Source organism: Octopus sinensis, linkage group LG17, assembly GCF_006345805.1.
Source record: "Octopus sinensis linkage group LG17, ASM634580v1, whole genome shotgun sequence".
NCBI classification, from domain to species: Eukaryota; Metazoa; Mollusca; class Cephalopoda; order Octopoda; family Octopodidae; genus Octopus; species Octopus sinensis.
The window spans coordinates 13194403-13217339 of record NC_043013.1 but is presented as its reverse complement, the minus strand read 5'-3'; the positions used below and the strand labels follow the sequence as shown (position 1 = coordinate 13217339).

General features: G+C 36.3%; 1 protein-coding gene and 1 non-coding gene across 2 annotated transcripts in view; both read right to left on the bottom strand.

Moving 5' to 3' along the window:
* The window catches only part of LOC115221041, a 248440-nt gene that overhangs the window by 70536 nt on the left and 154967 nt on the right, over positions 1 to 22937 (bottom strand). The window contains exon 26 of the mRNA XM_036510314.1: positions 340 to 503. Coding sequence (XP_036366207.1) covers positions 340 to 503 — 164 coding nt within the window. The remainder of the gene's footprint in view (positions 1 to 339; positions 504 to 22937) is intronic.
* Trnaq-uug lies at positions 20140 to 20211 on the bottom strand. Its single transcript has one exon. It is a non-coding gene; the product is annotated as a tRNA-Gln (tRNA).

Here is a 22937-nt window from a genome sequence, read left to right as displayed (position 1 = left end):
CCAATTCTCTATGATCAGATAATCTAACACTTTATTCACTCAGATACTTTTGCTATTAAAATTCAAGTAAAACAGAAAATAATACATGAAACTGAAAAACCTTGAATGTATTACTTCTCTTATCACAAAATTAGCATTGTATCATAAATGGAAATCATATGGGCCTTTTTTTCTTTAATCCTTTGATGTAAGCTAATGTTTTAAGTTTACCCTTACAATGAATATTGAAATTCTAAGAATCAATACTATAATGTTAAAAATCAGTATTTAATATTAATATAGAACAAGAATATTCTTAGAAGTTTAAAATTAAGGAAAATAACTTAAACAGAAATTTACCTCTTCATTCACAAGGGATTCCTTGTTTTGTACACACTTCCATGATGCAATACCTATTGTTACCACTTTCTTCTTGCCAGTCACTGCAGCTTCATTATCATGTATAGCCTTCCCAATATGTTTTGCAACTCCAGTATGTAAGCCATCACTTATGATCCAGGCACCTGCAAAACAAGAAAACAATAATTATATTCAAACATTGATTGCTTATTCTAAATGATTGTAGATTTTTGGACAAAATAATTTCTGGTATTTAGTTATATTCCTTCACATTCAGACTTCAAATCACACAAAAGGAGTGAATTTTCTTTTTGTGCATGTAAGGTTAATGGGAAATTCACCAGTAATTAACTTAGGTTGATTTAATTATTGACATAGTTCTCATTATGGAAGCCTTGATTTACTGTGTTGAATCAATCCAGGACTCTCCTATTGATTTTTTAAAATCAATTCTTGACAAGATAATAGGCAAAATAAAATTTCACCCCTGATAGAATTTGAACTCGTAACCAAAAGCTAAATACTACAATACTACAGCATTTTTCAGTTACAGTCGTCTGCTCCCAGTATATTGCTATTGATTCCATATTGCTAACTGGAAATGTGTTGTGTGTTAGAGAGAAAGATTAAAGTCTTACATGAAAGTGTGGCATGGTTTCACTTATTGGCTCAAGTCTAGTAATGCTATGGAATAATATATGAATATCACTCTTTCCATTTCCCAATACCTCACGTAACCTCTACATGGTCATTTGACCTTCAGAAAACAACAATTATATCTCCTCCATCAAATTATACCCTACTGCCTTAGAAAACGACTGAACCTGTATAAGGTGGGATGGTCATTGCAGCAATGATTTTGAGCATGAATCTGTTCAATTAAGCTGGACTTTGGTTTAAATCACAAACACTTAAACTATAAAATCTTTATAACAAGTCAAAATAAATTATTATTACAAAAAAGAGATAAAATTGCAGCAAGGAATACATTCAAGAACACAAAAACCGTTAGTTTCACTTCAACATTTAATTTTCATTTGTGTCAAGATATTTTCATCACTTTCAAACAGCGACCTGTTCACTGAAAAGACTTGGTGCTGAATCTGAGGGAAAAGCAGTTTTTTAGTAATACATGTGTGTTTTATTTCAAGATTTCTTGCCAATAGAGAAAGAGCCAGTCTCCATCCTAGATCCAAGGCTCCTTCATTGGAATTTCATCATCAACAACTGTATGTATATATGCAGATTTTTGCTTTATGTATATATTCTCATGCATATTGTTGCATATCTAAACATGCTCATATATATTTAAATGATAAACTTCTGGAAAGTTTTATAGATTTTTACAGTTCCAGTGATGGATTGGATCTGTAGTTTCAGTATTAGCTTTCTCCTTTCTGGATTTGAGAAGCCTAATTTCTCAAGATTGGTATTTAGGCAGTGTATTGCATATCCCAGAGCCCCAATAACTACAGGTACAAACCTGAACTTGTAATCTGGATAGAGTAACTACAAATTTCTCAATAGGTCGGCGTAGGTATTTTCTTATTCACTGATCCTCGGCTTTATGTTAACATCCACTGGGCAGGTAATTCTCACAACTGTACTCAGTATGTATATATGTATGTATGCATATACGTATGCATGGATGTATGCATATATCTATATGTTTTGCACATGCATATATGCATTTACGCTTGTATGTATGTATGTGAGCATTTACGTAAGTGTATAAACATGTCTGTGTGTGTGTATATGTGTATGTACATGTAAAGGAATGTTTAGGTACTGATATGTATGTCTGTTCAAGTTGTATATATAACTGTTACTCTGTTGAAGGTTGTAGATATATATTTTCCTTTTATCACCGTCTAAGGGTGAATAGATACAATGTCTTAGATACATACATGCAAATATAAACATACTTATACTTATTTACAAGCACACACAATAAACATGTATACACGCACATATCACACATATATACGTATAATCTTACAATATGCACTTATACACGTTTATCCACCTAGACATATATGTCTCTAGTTTCACAGACAACGGCTAAACCCAAATATATATATATATATATATATATATATTTCAACAATTGAGGGCAAAATTAATTAATTATTAATCAATTTCACCAAGTGTTCAGTATGCAAAGGGACCATTCAAGGCGAATTCAAATTATTACATTATATAAAAGGGCTTAGTAAAATAAATTACTTTGCCGCATACTGAACTCATTAGAAATAGCAGCTAAAAAACTTTTTTAAGGCTATTTCTAATACTTAAAGAAAATCTCTCTCATATATAGTGTTTGCTTAATTCAACTCACAAAAGTTTGGGGGTAAGGACATCGAAAAATCAAATGCTAAGGTTATTCGAGAACGTACGTTTCAAGATTAGTCAAAACAACATTTCTATCATCGGCTCAGAAATTCCTTGGTTTGGATTTGGAAACACTGAAAATAAGAACATACCCTTTCGAAGATCTGCTCCCAACTAACAGTGCCAACAAATTCAAAATAAGCAAGCGAAGAATCTTTGTTCTCCCCTTTCCACCAGCGTGGGTTGAAATCATCAAACACTATGCTTATTTCGGTAAAATCCGAAGTATTAATCAGAGGGAGATTAATTATAATTTCAACAATTGAGGGCAAAATTAATTAATTATTAATCAATTTCACCAAGTGTTCAGTATGCAAAGGGACCATTCAAGGCGAATTCAAATTATTACATTATATAAAAGGGCTTAGTAAAATAAATTACTTTGCCGCATACTGAACTCATTAGAAATAGCAGCTAAAAAACTTTTTTAAGGCTATTTCTAATACTTAAAGAAAATCTCTCTCATATATAGTGTTTGCTTAATTCAACTCACAAAAGTTTGGGGGTAAGGACATCGAAAAATCAAATGCTAAGGTTATTCGAGAACGTACGTTTCAAGATTAGTCAAAACAACATTTCTATCATCGGCTCAGAAATTCCTTGGTTTGGATTTGGAAACACTGAAAATAAGAACATACCCTTTCGAAGATCTGCTCCCAACTAACAGTGCCAACAAATTCAAAATAAGCAAGCGAAGAATCTTTGTTCTCCCCTTTCCACCAGCGTGGGTTGAAATCATCAAACACTATGCTTATTTCGGTAAAATCCGAAGTATTAATCAGAGGGAGATTAATTATAATTTCAACAATTGAGGGCAAAATTAATTAATTATTAATCAATTTCACCAAGTGTTCAGTATGCAAAGGGACCATTCAAGGCGAATTCAAATTATTACATTATATAAAAGGGCTTAGAGATTTTCTTTAAAAGAGATTTTCTTTAAGTATTAGAAATAGCCTTAAAAAAGTTTTTTAGCTGCTATTTCTAATGAGTTCAGTATGCGGCAAAGTAATTTATTTTACTAAGCCCTTTTATATAATATATATATATATATATATATATATATATATATATATATATATATATATATATATATATATATATATATATATATGTATGTATGTATTTACATAGACTTATCTACTACAAGTTGCTGTGCAGACTGAACAAAGAATACTACAAGCCGAAGATGTTGGAAAATTATTACTGCTATGCTAAGTGGTAATGCCTTCGTCGGTACAACAAATGCACAAATATCATTTGGATGGGTGTTGAGTCTTCAGAGTTCATCCACCCCAAGAAAAGTTTTGTTTTTCGTCCTGCAGGAGATCCAAATAACAAGCAAAAAAGAGCCTCCTCACAGAGTGCGCTCTGGGGGTGTTGCCGGTTTAGTCGAGAATGGCCCAACTTTGTGGAAGTTGATCACCATTCAGTCATTCGGATATGATTTGATTTCACTATTTCAGTCTTGGTGGTGGCGGAGAGGTGAATGTCACGTGTCTGAATCAATTAAGTACAAGAGAGATGAGTGAAGAAGAGGAAGTAAAGGGAAGATAGAGAAATGAGAGAGGAAAGAAAATGTACTTCCTAGTGTGACTGTACACAAGAGATGGTGGTGGAAGTGGTGAATTCAGAGGGTGAGTGCATTGGTCACGAGAGAAGGTGGGAAAGTCTGTTACTGAGTGAGGAAGCAAAAGAGCAACACATACATCGATGAGAGAGAGAAAGAACGTGAGAAATGTAGAGATGAAGGTAGTTAAATATTTTGGGATTAATTCACAACGATCTTTAAAACAAACAAAAAAAAACCTATATTGTTATGATTAAAAAATAGCTCACTTTCCGTTAAAATAGGAATTTAGAATTTAGAGTCAGTTTCATACATGTTGTTAGGGAAATGAAGGTGAATTGTATGATTAGAGGAAGTGTGGTGCAGTTTATAGTATTGTATGGATCACAAAATCATCAAAAGTATCAGAAAGAGAGGGAGAGAGAGAGGGGGAGAGAGGGAGGGAGGGATAAAAAGATAGTGATACAGGAAGTTAAGGATTTTGGGTTTAACAAAATGTTCTTTCGATAAAAACTATGATAATCATTATCATTATTATTATTTGATGAAAACTCTCAGCTTATTTTGCTGGGTATAATAGAAAGTGTCACTCTGTGTAGAATTCTTGCAGCTCCAAGCAATGCTGATTTTTCTAGGTGTTCTATCTTCACACTTTCACCAATCTTTTTCAGCCACATTGGTAGCTGAGTGCTGATATTTCCAAGGGCACCAATTACTATTGGTATCACATCTACTCTCCTCATTCACTACAACTTTCGTATTTCCCACTTCAAATCGTCAGCGTTGTTTACTTTTACTTTTTTCTCTTTGATCCTGTTGTCACTGGGACATGCTATGTCGATTATCGTGCATTTTCTTTCTTTCTTATTCACCACAACGATGTCCAGTTTCCGATGCATGGTCAAGTTATCACACTGAATCATTGCATCTCATAGGACATTGCACTTCTCATTCTCGGTGACTCTTGGGTTTTCTTATACCACGTCTTTGCTCTTTGTTGGCCATGATTTTAACGGAGCTTCCAACGGATCATTCTTACTAAATTGTCATGCCGTCTTTTGCATTCGAGTTGTACCAATTTTGGGCATTCACTAACGATGTGCAATACCGTTTCATTCATCTCACCACACATTCTGCTTTTGTTGCTGTCGGTAGTGTTGTTGATTCTGCATTTCTCATAGTTAGTCCTTAACACTTGTTCTTAAGCTGCGTGTATAAGTGCTTCTGTCTATATTTTCAGGTTACAACTATTCACCGATATCATCGATCTTCTGTATCTGTCTTGGCGTTCGTATCTCTGGCAAACTGAACGTACACTTTTGTTTCCAGCCATGCTGTTTTCTTTCCCTATAAATTTTTCTTTCTTGACACGTTTCTCAGTTTTAATGGCATCAGCCTCCTTCGCATGTTTCTACAATGGGCCTACGGCATTTTTATGTATCACAATAAGCTGTTTTCCTCTGCTAAGATAAAATCCTGGCAACTGATCAAACCTCATCCAACCTTTCTTCTGTAAAAGTACGTCCTATCGGTCTCACTCCCAGGGTAGTAGGCTTCTTGCATTGTCAACATTCTTTTCACTTCATATCTATTTTCATCAGTTCTTTCTTTTTGTAATTTTATAATTCCAGCTCCATACTGATGTGATGCTATCGTTCATGTATTACCTGCTTGGATTTTATTCCACCCAGTCAGTTTTGAGCACCACACCAACCTTAATTTTCGAGTGAGCAGGCAGAATCATTATCACGCCGGATGGAATGCTTAGCAGCATTTCGTCCGTCTCTGCGTTCTGAATCCAAATTACACTAGGAGCAACTTTGCTTTACATTATTTCAGAGTCGATAAAATAAATACCAGTGAAATATTGGGGCTGATGTAATCGACTAGCCCCCTCCCCTAAAATCTCAGGTCTTGTGCCTATAGTAGAATGGATTATTATTATTATTATTATTATTATTATTATTATTATTATTATTATTATTATTATTATTATTATTATTATTATTATTATTATTATTATTATTATTATTATTATTATTATTATTATTATTATTATTATTATCTCTTTATCTACTCTATTGCAGATGCAGTACAGTGGAGACACTTTCTCATTTCTCAGGTTGATGCTTTGGTCTTGCTCTACCAATATAGTGTTCTCGGTTTCTCTTTTAGAGTTCCTTTCATCAACCAGTCCCACCTTTTTTCCAGCAACTTCTGTTATGGCTACATGGAATTGATTGCGTAGTCCCTTCTGGTGTAATTCTTCAATTTTTGTACTTCTTCCTTTGTATTCCCTTTTTTCTCTGCTCTAAATACTCCTTCATTCCTAACTGTCACTAGCAAGGTTTCATTACTTTGGACTAGGTATCTCATTAAGCTCTCGATTTCGATATGGATGCAGTCTTTCACACTTATCAGTCCCCTGTATCCATTGGCTCTCTTCATGTGCAGGTGATCAGTGTCTGCACGTGGATGATGGGCTCCATGCATCGTTAGCATCTTTCTTGACTTCCTGTCCATCTCCTTTAGCTCCTCCCTCTCTGTTCACTTCATGATTCCAGTGCCATATCAGACTCCTGCGATTGCGCCTGAATTTATTGTTGAAATTATGTTTCTGGCATTCCGTTTGAAGGCAATACTTATTCTCACTCACCGCAGGTACTCCCTTTTTGTCTTTTTCTTCATGTCATTGTGTTTGATTCTATCTGCCTCAAGTATTCTCAGGTATTTATAATTGGATTGAGGTTGACTTGCCTTCATCATTTCACCACCTGATAAACCTGTACCTTCTGTCCTGGCAAGCTTTCCTCATCTCATCACCATTGTAGCACATTTTGAGAGTCTAAACTCCATCTTAATATCATTGGGGGAAATCCAGACAGACTGGACTAGGCTGTCTAGTTCTGCTCCAATTTTTGTTCCCATACCTCTTCCCATGGTGATACCCCAACTTTGTTTCCATTTTCACTATTATTGATGTTGTTGTTGTTGTAAAGGCGGCAAGCTGGCAGAATCGTTAGCACGTCGGTTGAAATGCTTAGTGGTATTCCGTTTACCGCTGTGTTATGAATTCAAATTCCACCGAGGTCGATTTTGCCCAAAATTTCAGGCCTGGTGCCTATAATAGAAAAGATTATTGTTGTCGTTGTTATTATTAAATAAAACTTTATACCTATGATTTGTGCAGCTTTAACCAAACCACGCCCAAGAGCTTCTCTAACAAATGGATCCAACTGAAAGTCTTGTCTTTCTCCAATCACAGAAATAAGTAAGTTTGGCAATGATAAATACCATAGGCGTTTTATCAAATTAATTGTAGTTTCCATAGAGATTTGGTGATCCACACGGACAAACTGTACGAGTGAAAAAGAAATAAAAAACAGATTTACGTAATCTAATGTTTAATATAATGGGAAAAAGCAATTTAGTGAATAAATTTTATTGTAATGTTTTATTGTATGTATCCATAATATAGAGATTGTGGTATTTGACGTTAAATAATTGAGAAGTTATAGGTTTTATCCTTTCTCAGATGAAGTTAAGACAATTCAAGCAACAATTTCATTGAATATTGGACATTGATTTTATTGTAATAATTATTTATCATAATATGTTGACTGGAAAACAATCATCATCCTACAGATATCAACTGGTGAAATAAATATAGCCATCTCATGCCTCCTGACATTCATTATATTCTATATATATATATATGAATTCATATGAATATTGTACTTATGTTGAGGCACCAGAACTTAGTACGGTATTATCCATCAATTTCAAAATAAGGTGATTAAAATCAAAACAAGCAACTAGGATATGCAGAGGTAATGCAGTACGATCGTTTCAAGCAACTCCATTTAATTGAACAATGCAATCATTACATCAATTTCAATGCAGAGCAATCCTCAGACACAGAATTTAATTAAATTAGCAAATCTCATGATATTGCTTCAAATAAATCTTGACAGTTTTTTATGACTATACCTACTATGATTTCTGTCGACTCCCTCAGCCTCCTTCCTAACAGGCACTGCTCCTTGTGATAAACTAGTCTATAAATTAAAACTGAACCCATAAAACAATGACAAGCAAATCTGTAATTAGTCTTTCTTCCTGATACCTTTGTAGCTGAAGTGAAAACATCATGTTTTTTATCTATCTCTTTACCTTCCAGGAAAATTTAGGTAAAATTATATTAATATGTCCATCTATTTTAGTTTAATTAAATTCTATGTCTTAATGCAGCTGAGGATTGCTCTGCATTTAAATTGATGTAATGATTGCATTGTTGAATTAAATGGAGTTGCTTGAAACGATTGTACTGCATTACCTCTGGATATCCTTGTAGCTTATATATATATAAAGTAATGCACATGCCTGAAACCTCTTAAAGTGTGAAAAGACTATTTCCAGGGCCCCCATTTACATGCATACACGCACACAAACACACACATGCGCGCACACACACACACATGCAGCATGCTCTCACACACATATGTATATAACATCATTAACATCATCATCATTTAATGTCCATTTACCATGCTAGTGTGAGTAGGACGATTTGAGGGGGACAGGCAAATTAGAAGACTACACCAAGCTCTTCAGTTTATTTTGGCATGGTTTCTACAACTGGATGCCTTTCCTAATGCCAACCACTTTACTGAGTGTACTGGGTGCTCTTTACGTGACTGCAGCAACCATGAGGTTACCAAGTAACTTGCAGTACAAGACCCCCTCAAGTGGAGCGTAAGATGTAGTGTGGAGGGAAATTGGTTCAGTGAAGAGGGAAAAGGAAAGGTAATTTGATAGCATTGAAAAGGTGGGGGATACTCAGTGTAAAATAAGAGTGGAGAGGGACAATGTTAAGAATGAAGCATCAACATAAAATGAAGCAGTTTTTGGTAGTAAGAAAGATAACTGATATCACAGAAGAGTAGATGATATATACATTTATTTTCCCCAGTTAACTATAGCAGCAAAATACTGCAGTTAGGAAAGTGATGGAGAGAGCAATGATAGGAAAATGAAGGGGATGAAAGTTTTATGAAGAATTTAAGTGAGGTAGTGGTAGAGTATATATAGACATTATGATTCTAGAACCTTTGTTTAGTCAAGATGTGTGGCCTTCTCAAACACCGCATATGGTCAGGTGTCCTCTTTGTCATCTCTGTGAAATTTAAAGTTCTAAAATCAGCCTTCACTATTTCATTTCATGTCAACCCCAATCTCCCTCTTCCACAAGTTCCCTCGATTTTCAGTAACCAGCATTTCGTTATACAGCTAACCTCACCCAAAAGCATCCATGAACATATTCATACAGTTTTCTCTCTTGAACAAAACATCGATTCCTTTTCTGCTCGCATTTTTCTCAATATGTTTGTACATTATTGTTCATATACACAGATTTTATACATCTTCGCATATCCACTGTGTTTAGAGTCCACATCTCATTACTATGTAGCATTGTCGTTCGTACATAATCATCATATCATCAGTTTTTCATTATGAGAGAAATGTTTTGTTACCAACAAAAGGTAAAACTCCTTCAAATTTCTCCAGCCTAATTTTTATTCTAGTCGTTATAATTTCCGAACAATATTCTCCACTGCTATGTAATAATAACTATCTTTTCTGTCTAAGGATCATCCTGGGCATTTCACAAAATCTATTTCCCATGTACATATAGAATTGTTTTTGCATGTGCATCAGCTGCATATGAAGTTTACTTTCTCTATTAAACTGTCTGTGATACTATGCAACTCCTGTGTTTCTATAGTTTTCACTGAGGACACTGCGTGGAATTTATTTCTAACAGCCATTCTATACAGGGTTTGTGTGGCTATCACAAGCCATTTGTCTTCTGCTATCTCCCTCTGTAACTACCATCATAGAATAAGGATCTCTGTCAAAGGTTTTCTGCAGGTCAATGAATGTTCAGTAGAGCAGCTTACTTTTAACTAAATGCTTCTGCAGCAGTTACTTCACTAAAAAAGAACAAAACTTCTCTAGTACTTGACCCTAATAAAAAACCAAACTATATCTCGTCTAGTGTAACTTTTTCTCTAATTATTTGAGCTGTAGTTGTTCCCATAACTTTGTCCAGCTATTTGATACTTCTGTGATTACCTTTCTCTAGTATCTTCTTTATCCTTGTGATAGTCGGTTGTAATAATGTAATGCCTGTCACTGGGCAGACCACTTTCCTGTATAATCTGATTGACTATACAAGTAACTAAGCCATAACCCACACTGCAAAGTATTTTAAACATTATAGCAGTCATTCCTAATGGTTCATGGAGTTTTTCCTGCTTTTATATTCTTCAGTATTTTATTTATGATACTGCTACCATCTAGAATTACTAGTCCCTCTATTGAGTCCATATTTGAAAGACCTTTCTTTCATGCCATCTCCACATATATGAACCTTTAACGATGTCACCTTTACACTTCTTTCTTTTCAGAATCATTAAGTGCAAGTGTACTGCTATCCATTATTACTCACCAATAGGAAAAATAGGAGCCAACTGTACCAGAAAAGGAAAAGGTATGTAAATATATTTTAAAAAATGCATGTAAATTGTTGCTGTTATTGAAATTCTTTGGCAAAATCATGAACTAATTATTCAATAAAATTTCTACTGACAAACGTTAGCAATAAAAATTAAAAAGAAAAACATTAAAAGCAATTACCTTTGCAATATTCCAACCATCTTCTGGAAACTTTACCTCACCAAATGCATCACAGGGTTTTGATGGCTCTTTATCTGTAGCGTTTCTATCAAAGATAAACAGAAACCAAATGAACAACTGAAATAAAGTTGTGATGGGGAAGGTAGAAAAAGGAAAATAACAATATCAAGAGAGAAAGAACAACTCCAATGAAAGATACAAAGATCCACAGATGTAGATACATAAATCCATTCATGGAAGTAAACATTTTTTAATTTAGTTAAATAAAATAATGATTAATTTTAAATAAACTGAAAGGAATACAAGAAGTTATTTTACCGTCAGAAGTAAATGAAGAAAATGGGGTACACAGTCGAATAGTGATTCTACATCTGGGATGGTGCTTCTGCTACACATACAGGTATCATAAGGCAACATCCAGAAAAAGGTTACTCAATTGACTGGCATGAAGTCACCAATATACACCAATGTGCTGTGTCTTCTCTTTGCCTTTTCTACCACTACTAAAATAGCCTCTGCGTCTAAGAGCTAGTTAGTCACTTGTAACCCTACCTGGATATCATTGATACACACACTTTTACCATCTAGTTTCCTGGTCTGGTTGGTTTCTGATTTTAGTTTAGCAAATAAATAATATTCGCTAGGTGAAATCTTCTTCAACAGGTACACCTTAGATTAAATATATGAAACATGAGGCAAATCAGAAACCAATTGGTCCAGGAAACTAGATGGTAAAAGTTTTTATTTTTTCATTTTGTTCCAGTCGAATTTTATCCCTAATTTTGTGGTTATGGAACCTAGCTGTTCTTTCTAGTGTGTTGAATCCCACGGGTGGATTTCTTATGTGTTTAAATGTACACTATATTTTATGAGTAGTACATAGTCTTTGGACTAAATTTTTACACGCTAAACCGCTGGAAGTGAAAATTTCTATCAATTTCCATTTCCCTTCGATATGATTAAGTATATATATATATATATATATATATATATATATATATATATATATAAATTGAGGGAGATAATTAATATTAATTTTAATATCAATTTAAAACCAGTAGTCCAGCATTCAAAAAATCTGAGGAGTCAGAGAAAATTCAAATATATGTGTATATTGGCAGGGCTGGCCTGCTAGGTAGCCGGCCAGAATGCTAGAAATAGATCATAAACGATCAAACTACAAGGGAAATTCTCTAGAGGAAGAATTCAGCGAACACCAGAACCAAATTTGGCGGGCAGGAGATATGAAAAATTAAATAAAAAACAGACTTAAACGCATACCTCGGTTTCGGTCTTAACAAAAGAATTACTTGCATAATTCAAGTGTCCGTGACTTCTTCAGTACATTCGGTCCTCGAGAATTAATTTATCTCCCTCAATTTTTAAATATTTAAATAAATACGTTCCCTAGCAGTAAGCTTTACCCGCAGTGAATTATTCACTGCAGCCCTTCGCTTCAGGAGTCTCTTAGCGCGCCGGAACCAAGACATTTGAAATTTTATTCCCGATGTAATCAGTAAGACTAAGCACGTGTCTGTCTTGACACAGAGAGCTGGGGTTAGTCTTGCAGTTTGCATCTCGAGGACCGAATGTACTGAAGAAGTCACGGACACTTGAATTATGCAAGTAATTCTTTTGTTAAGACCGAAACCGAGGTATGCATTTAAGTCTGTTTTTTATTTAATTTTTCATATGTCCTGCCCGCCAAATTTGGTTCTGGTGTTCGCTGAATTCTTCCTCTAGAGAATTTCCCTTGTAGTTTGATCGTTTATGATCTATTTCTAGCATTCTGGCCGGCTACCTAGCAGGCCAGCCCTGCCAATATACATATATATATATATATACATGAGCAAAACGCCCTGACCCTCCGTTCAATGGATGGTGCTGAGTCGTGAAACATTTAAACCAAATTTTCTCAAAACAACTTGTCCGACCATCCCATTTTGTGGCATTATTTCAAGCCAGCCGTTTTTTTTTGCACAAACTGCACATGCATTTTTCTCGCATGCATGTAGTATTGATCGCAACAGCTGATGTACTTGCGCATACAAATGCACGTTCCCATGGCTTTATCGATCACATTCTCACCTGGAATCGATTTTTGTAATATTGAGTGACAGACACACCATATTGAGCTCTCACTGGCAGCCGTTAGCTGCTCAAGACCAAAGCGAGATCTCACAAACCTCCGGTGGGCATACACAATGAGACAGTAAGCCTTTCCTGAAGGACACCTATATAAGACAGCTCTTGAGCATGTTCATTCTCTGATCCCACACGCCTCTCATGCTAGAATCAGCTCGTCTCACTAGCAGCAACCCACTATCTCACACATACAACATGGCAGACGATATACTGCGCTAGTGATGGTTAATGAGAGCCAAACTTCGAGCCTGTAAATAAATGTTATTCAGATTTGTTATCTCACTTTGTCTTCAACTTGATACTTTGACTGGATTTAAATTTATAATGGGAGACACAAGATACTCTACCAGTATCTTGGCTAACAATGGCCTCCCATTATTAGTATCTCTCAAGCATATAAAAAGAGACATATGAAAATCAACACGTAAGCTTAAGAGTTATCTCCCTTATTGACATCTTTAGAAGAAGTTGTCTACTAAGTACTGGGATGATTTCAGCTGATCAAAGTTTTTCAACTCACTATATACCACAACTGAAAACCAGGGACGTATTTTTTGTATTACCTCAATTTTATGTTTTTCTGCATCCATTTCTTTATATCCTGAAATAAATAAAAAAAAAGATGTAATTTGAATGTTTGAAGGAATGATGGAGTTCCGTTTAACATTAATTCTATAACATGGAGTCTCAAATTTTACAACAAATTATACCTTGAAGACATAAGTGAATACTAGTAGTGAAAAACAAGAATGGAGACATGATTATCTGGTGGTGATAATCCAATCCATATTAACAAAGACACATGATTTCTTTTAATCTTATTTATAGTTTTTAGTATGGTACACTGGAATATGAATGGATGGAATATGAATGAATGAATGAAATCATCTGGGTTGAAACAGAATTTCAACCAATTTAAATATGATGAAAACAGAATTTCAATCAATTTAAATAACTGTTTAAAACTTGTAAGCTATGTCAGATTATGAAATGTATACAGTATCTCTCATATACTTTTAAAAAATGGCTAAAAAGAATGGAAAATGAGTATAGAAAACAGTTGAATGATCCTGTTATTGAATATTTTGTAGCTCCCATGAAAATAAGTTGCAACTCCAGTCTTGCTAGACCTTTTAAAACTAATATTCTCAACTTTCTTTCTATCAGGCTGCTAATATTTGGAACTGGATCTAATAATTCCATAAGATTTCTGAATAACCCGCATAAGGTGATTCCATATAACATATTCATAATAGAATATAGCTTAAAGAAATATGGCTCATTCAAAGCCAACAAAGTCATTGTATGTTAACCCCACTTTGTCTTTGATGCATTTTATACATTGAGAGGTTTGGCTGAGAAAATGGAGGTATATAGAGAAGAGTATAACTAATTATGAGGTACTGGAAGAAATGGTGAACTGTGACATGAGAATGCAGGGTTTAACAAATAAAATTATGCAGGGTCAACAGGATTTGTGATATACAATAGAATTGACCTATGCAACAATGTGTCACCACAGAAAAATAGATGTTTAAATGATAATGATGATGTTTAATAGTACTTATCATCTTGGTTGTTTTATACGATCGTACTGCATTACCTGTGGATATCCTTGTTGCTTATTTTGATTTTAATCACCTTATTTTGAAATTGTATGGATAATACCGTACTAAGTTCTGGTGCCTCAACATAAGTACAATATTCATCTGAATTCATATATTGGATCATCCAACCCATGCCAGCAGGGAAGATAGAAGTAAAAGGATTATATTACTATATTATTATATGTTTGTGTGTGTGTGCATGTGCATATATATATATATATATTATAGTAAGGCTTCAACAATTCATACAGCACTCAATCAGCTAAGAAAGTAAAGAAATTATTAGTATAATAAAACCCCAACTCTTATGGAATAAAACTAATCAGGGTTTCCTGGTTGAAATATTAATTTATTTCAACACTTTTCAAGCTGGTAATAACAAGACACTTATTCAGTTGCATTCAAAGCAGTTGACAATTGAATACGAACGCTCATTTAGAAAAAGGCAGAAAGAAAGAATGCAGAGAGGAAAGCACAGGGGAGATAACCAATGTTACAACAAACATTATTCATATAACAATTGCACAGATCAAATTGGAATGGTTTATGATGTGTCCAGTGGTCTATCTTTAATTTCTGCTGAGATGCATTTTTTGAAATGCAGATGTAAAGAAGAAACCTTGTTCCTGGAATTTACATGGTCATTAGAGACCTTCAAGTTCTTTAAATGATAATTTTTGGAGGGAACATATCAAACATCTTTTTTGACTCTTAATACGTATTTTTAATCCTATAATAAAGAGACCAAAATACGTGGCTTTTTTTACATGGTGGTAGCATCGATGCTCCCTTACATGGGGCTGGTACAGATGCATTTTTATGTGACACTGGCATGGGTGCCTGTTATGTGATGCAGACATTAATGATTTTGAGGTAGAGCTAGCACGAATGCTTTTTATGTGGCACCAGCATCTATGGGGTTTCCAAATAATTTGCAAAACAAGAATATCTCAGCTTAGAGAGGGAGAAGTTGGATTATGATAGAAGGACAGGGATAGCAGTCTTACCACAGAGGACATACTTGGTAACCCAATATGACAAGAAAGGGTAGTGAGATGAGAGAGAGAGAGAGAGAGAGAGAGAGAGAGAGGGAGAAAGATAGTAAGTGTGTGAGTGTGAGAAATAGAGAGAGAGAAAAATAGTGTGTGTGTAGAGAGAGAGAGAGAGAGAGAGAGAGAGAGAGAGAGAGAGAGAGAGAGAGAGAGAGAGGGGGGTTTACCTATATGGAACAGTGGCAGGGAAGTGTATAAGTAGCACAGAGGGGATAGAGTATATGTGGCATAAGAATGTGAAGGGACAGTCATGGTCGTACAGGACATGCCTGTATGTATGGATGACCACGATTTTACTTTGCTTGACATGTTTTTTTCAAGCCTAGCAAATCGTGAGAAGTCTCAGCCTTTCATCATCTACTCAGTGAGTTTATATATGGGAATATATAAGTAGATTTGTGTGTGTGAATGTATGTGTGATTCTCTCTATGTGTATGTGTGTATGTATCTGACCAATGACTACTAAAGGTCATAGTGGTAAATTCACATGTGCAGCCAACCATGCAGAACAAATAGGAAATACAGCCAAACAGAAGTCAATACCACTGAAGGTTTAGCCTGTGTCACACACTACCCTTAATAGTAGTCGGACAAACATGATATCAGAGTTCACACCATGAGGTTCTCAGCCACAACCAAATTCAAACTACTACAAAGAGAAAGAATGGCCTTGAAGTAGAAGATTTTAAACTAACGGAGATAATACTTGTATACCGCCTGAGGAAACACAACTAGATCTCTTTATGCAAGCAAACAGTTGCATAATTAAATACTTGTATCCTTGGAGAACTATGTAGTGAATAACAAACAAATGTCCAACAGTACTCCCTTTTCATGACTTCAATTTCTTCAATTATATATGTGTGTGTGTGTAGATATATACAGAGTGACAAAGAGAGAGAGAAAGAGAGAGAGAGAGAGAGAGAGAGAGAGAAAGAGAAAAAGAAAGAGAGAGAAAGAAAGAGGGAGAAGTAATGTTTATGTAATGTTTATCACCATCTGAAACAGGGGTGTTTAAAAGGTGTGACATGCAGTATCTGATTTTGCAAGAAGCATACTAGCAAGTTAAGAAAATGCATATAAGAAATGAAAGCAGATTTTACACTGAGCAGTAAATTTTCTATATATTGTGAGAAGGGGAGAACTACTGCTATGTCTCGCAGATGAGTATACATCACCAAGGATAACCATAAGGAGGTCCAAACCATACGGCCTAGTAATCTCGGGGCTAAAATAGTAGGGAGCTATCTCCACTCTTGCAATATACATCAAGTGCAGAGTGCATTGAATAACAAGCTGGAGCTAAACTAGCAGTATCGTCGGTTCCAAGAGAACACCTGTATTTAGGTGGTGGTAAACTCCCAGTATAAATACCGCTTTATCTCTGATAGAGATTTTCTTAACTAGCTAGTTTATTTGATATATATATATATATATACATATACAATCGTTACGCACACAAATCCTTAAAACTTTAGAAAACCAATAAACTAACCAATTTGCAATTTACTATGTTTTCCAGATGAAACGACTGGTCATACTGACACCAGTTTCTGTAAGAATCATTCAATTACTCCCTGAGATATTTTGCAAAGAAAGAGAACAGGCTGAAATAGTTTTGTGCCAGCCTCAGTATATCTTCCAAAATGAGAAATGTTGAGAGGACTAAGATCATCCAGGCCTTCAGTAATGGTACCAATATTCATTCTCTGGCTTCCATCTTCAAAATCCATTTAAGAACCAACAAAAGAATTGTGAATAAGTTTGAAAATGTGGGTATAGAGGAGGAGGAGAACTGGATCAGGATGTCATAACTACAAAAGAGATCATCATTTTAATCTGGACCTGAAGAGATCGGTCAGAAGAGATCCATCTCAATCCATAAGACATTTGGCACATAAGAGTGGATTTTCGGCTACGAAATTTCCAAGAGTGGTGATAAAAGACTTGAAAAGGAAGTAGTACTGAGACCTGTGAGGTACCTTGTTACTCTGGGACAAAAGGTTAGAAGGTTGGAGAGAGTGAAGATCATGTTGAACAAAGGGAAACACAACCCTAGATTGAGCTTTGCTCAAATGAGATTTTCACCCAAGATAAGCATACAAACAAGCAACAACCACGTTTTGGCTTCAGCTCCTCAGGAGAGAGAGCCAAAAGTGTCATTTTTTGGTGCAAAACGCTACTAAGATGATGCTTTTCGCCCATGCGGCCTCTGATGGCATGAAAATGCAACTGATCATGTTTGAGAAGACTGACAGGAGTTTGTTATGTTCAGATTTTGAAAGATGTAAAAACCTGGATTCTTTCTTAATATCCTGAGACAAATCAAGAGGGAAACCCCAACAAGATCGCTAAGGATTTCAAGTTTACATGTCCTTGTCTATCAAGTACAGTGGCTGGAAAGTTCCTCAGGGATGAGCTTGAGAACAGATTTAAGGATTTGAACCATCTAGACGTCAGCATCTGGGATGAACTGATAAGAAAAAGTTTGTGTAAAGATTCACAGTAACTGCACACCTGCAAAACATCCATGGGAGGAGAGCATTGCTAAGGAATTCATTAAGAGAGCTTATAGTGCAGTTCGGTAGAGTGTTGAGGAAGTCATCGCCAAAAGAGGAGCAAATCTTGATGCCGAACAGGTAGGATTTCAGCTAGGCATATCTTTGGCACCTCAAAATAAATCTTGAAGTTTCTATTCGATCTTTACTCGAATCATCTATGAGCTTTGAATACTGAGCTATGGTTAATTATTTATGAAAATGTCATTTCTATGAATCAAATGTTTGAAACCAAAGTTTGGACAATTTTGTTGATACACCCAGGATATACACCTGGTCCATGTTGATTTGCTGAATTCTACAAGCTCTTTTCATTCTCTCTCTGTTTAATTTCTTTTATTCTCTTCTGTTGAAGGGCGTAGGCTTGAAACGTAAAAGACTTTTTATTTTTCCCGTTCTTCAAATTAATACACTTGCTTGTTTTTCATACACCTGTCATCGTCTTTATTTTTCTATAAATTTCAGCTATATATATATATATATATATATATAGTCCCACAGCGTGGCACCTTGGGCAAGTGTCTTCTACTATAGCCTCAGGCCGACCAAAGCCTTGTGAGTGGATTTGGTAGACAGAAACTGAATGAAGCCCATCGTATATATATGTGAGTGTGTGTGTATGTCTGTGTTTGTCCCCCACAACATAACTTGACATCCGATGCTTGTGTGTTTATGTCTCCATAACTTAGCGGTTCGGCAAAAAGCAACCGATAGAATAAGTACTAGGCTTACAAAAAATAAGTCCTGCGATTGATTTGCTCCACTAAAGGTGGTGCTCCAGCATGACCACAGTCAAATGACTGAAACAAGTAAAAGAATAAAAGAAATAAAAGAATATATATGTATGTCTGTCTGCTGGAAATAACAGTGAAAACTCTTATTTAAATTGCCAAAAATTAACACTGATGATAACTTAATTCTAATTATAATCCTTCAGCTATTTAATGCTTTTTCAAGGCTTGCAATCGCCTATATTATTGATTCTGTTATTATCCTTTTTATAATAGTCATTCCAGATGATGACAAAATTAATAATGTCTAAGCAAATTAATTTTCGAGAATTACATTTTTCTTCTCACGAATTGTTTGCCCTTGTATATATATATATATCATCATCATCATCATCATCATCATCATCATCATCGTTTAGCGTCCGCTTTCCATGCTAGCATGGGTTGGACGGGTCAACTGGGGTCTGTGAAGCTGGAAGGCTTCGTCAGGCCCAGTCAGATCTGGCAGTGTTTCTACGGCTGGATGCCCTTCCTAACGCCAACCACTCCGCGAGTGTAGTGGGTGTTTTTTACGTGCCACCTGCACAGGTGCCAGACAGAGCTGGCGAACGGCCACGAACGGATGGTGCTTTTACGTGTCACCGGCACGGGGCCAGGCGATGCTGGCAACGGACACGAACAGATGGTGCTTTTACGTGCCACCGACACGGGGCCAGACAGAGCTGGCAACCGGCCACGAACGGATGGTGCTTTTACGTGTCACCGGCACGGGGCCAGCCGAGGCTGGCAACGGACGCGAACGGATGGTGCTTTTACGTGCCACCGACACGGTTGCCAGACAGAGCTGGCAAATGGCCACGAGCGGACGGTGCTTTTACGTGTCACCGGCACGGGGGCCAGCCGAGGCTGGCAACGGACACGGACGGATGGTGCTTTTACGTGCCACCGACACGGGGCCAGACAGAGCTGGCAAACGGCCACAAACGGATGGTGCTTTTATGTGCCACCGACACGGGGCCAGACAGAGCTGGCAAACGGCCAAGTTTAAGGTCTCACCGAGATATGAACTCGGATCGCTGGATTCAAAGTCCAGAGTGCTAACCATTACACCATGAGACCTGCTTATATATATATATATATATATATATATATCATCATCATCATCGTTTAACGTCTGTTTTCCATGCTGGCATGGGTTGGACGCTTCGACCGGGGTCTGGGAAGCCAAGAGGCTGCACCAGGCTCCAGTCTGATCTGGCAGTGTTTCTACAGCTGGATGCCCTTCCTAACACCAACCACTCTGTGAGTGTAGTGGGTGCTTTTTATGTGCCTGGGGAGGCTGGCAACGGCCACGATTGGTTGGTGCTTTTTACGTGCCATATATATATAAACATATGTATGTATGTATGTATAGTTTAGGACAATCAGTATGTTGTCATAATAGGACTCAGAGTTTCAAATGCCAGAGCTAAGAACTACGATCCATTCTCATCAGCTATGATGACAACCGACGCAATAAAAAAACGTTTGAATATATGGAAAGTTATTCTAATAGCTTAGCTCTGGCATTCTGAGTCCTATTAAGACAATTTACTGATTGTCCTAAACTATACATATATAAATTCCTCTATTTACCTAATATTGGGGGTCTCATTTATTTGTTGTCATTTTATTATTATCATTTTTTCCTTCTTTCTTCAAATTTTCTTCCGGTTTTCGCCAAGTGTTTTCCGCACACCTAGGGCAGAGAAGCTCATTGTATGCATTCCCAGATTACACATGCAAATTCACAGGTAAAAAATATGTATTTAAAAATTAATAAATAAATAAATTCATGAATGGATGTTTTCACAGCGATAATGCTCTTCTCAGTACATGAGCCGTTCCAGTTAATACGATTTTTTGCAATTCCTGTAGGGATGATAAGCCTGGTATCATTTTCAAATAGGTTTCAGTATCTTTTTTTATCATTCCTAGAGATCCTACAATCACTGGTACAGTAGCCGCCTTGAGATGCCACATTTTTTTCAATTTCTATTAGCAAGTCTTTATATTTACTGATCTTGTCAAATTCTTTCGCCGCTATATTCTGATCGCAAGGAATACTCATGTCAATTAATAAACACATCCTTTTTGTCTGATCTTTTATAATAATATCCGGTTTATTAGCTTTTATAGTTTTGTCAGTATGTATGGTGAAGTCCCATAGAATCGACACATTTTCTCCCTCAGTCACAGCTTCAGGATGGTGTTTATACCATTTGTCAGCGGTTTTGATTTTATAATGCCGGCATATTGTTCAATGTAAATACTGGCTGACTCTGTCATGTCTTGCTTTATATTCTACAGGTGCTAAGACTCTACACCCTAAGATTAGGTGGTCTATAGTTTCAATCTCATCATTACAGAATTGGCATTTTGGGTCAGTTCCATTTTTTATCACATTGGCTTGATAGTTCCAGGTTAATAAGCTTTGGTCTTGAGCAGCTAATATGAAGCCTTTACTCTCTGCTTTTAGCCCTGAGCTTCGTAAGTGCGTCTATATATGTATGAATATATATATATATATATATATAATATATAGATGTGTGTGTGTGTGTGTGTGTGTATTCCCTTTTCTTTTGCCTTTTCAACGGGTACATTCTCTCTCACTCTCTCTGTCTCTATCCATCTATCATCGTCCCTCCCTCGCTATTTCTATTGATAGGCATATAATGCCAAACTAGTTGTAATGTATATGCGTACCCATTAAGGATTTCTTGGACTAAAGGAAATTGAAACTGTAATTGTGATATTTTTGAAACTAAGCACAGGGACCAGCAGCCTCCTGGCCTTTAGTCCTTAAAATGTTTTTCTTTTCAGAAGGAATATTTTTCTTTTCAGAATATTTCCCCAACCTTCTTCCCATTTCTAGAAGCTCTGAGATATCACAATCAATGTTGGCACTATGAAAGGTTGGTATGGCGAGATAGTCGAGATGCTTAAGTGGAAACATGTAAATGTATGTTGTACCCAAGAGGTATGATGAAGGGGATCCTCAGCTAGACTGCTTATGAGCAAAGGGCATAGATGCACATTTTTCAGAGTAGGCAACAATGAAGTCATAGGTGGCGTAGGTATTCTACCAGTGGAGAAATGGATGGATAAGGTGATCGAGGTAGTCAGGGTATGTGATAGGATTATTAAGCTAAGAATAGCCTTGTTTGAGATAATTGTTAGTTATTTCCACACGCGGAACTCGCAGATACTCAGAAGGACCACTTCTACGAATCCCTTCTAACGACTACCTCGACGATGAAAGACAGCGACATTCTCTTCATGAGAGTAGAATTCAATGGACATGTTGGAAAACACTCTGATTGATATGTATGATTGATATTGTTTGCCCTTGTTATATATATATATATATATCATCATCATCGTTTAACGTCCGTTTTCCATGCTGGCATTGGTTGGACGCTTCGACCGGGGTCTGGGAAGCCAGGAGGCTGCACCAGGCTCCAGTCTGATCTGGCAGTGTTTCTACAGCTGGATGCCCTTCCTAACACCAACCACCGAAAATAAGGAGGAGACAAGGCTATTGGGGTTTTGTGATGCTCATGGCTTACTGGTCTGTAACACTAACTTCAGAAAACCAGCCAACCATTTATCAATCTGGGGGTTACACCAGTCAGATTGACTACATCCTCACCAGACACAGGGATAGATATATGCTCATAAATGCAAAATCTTATCAAGGTGAAGAATGTACAGGCTTTGGGACTTCAGGCTTTGGGACAGAAAGATCCAGAGACACAAGCCAATATCAAAAAAAGGTTGTAGAAGCTTAAGGATCCTCCAAGAGG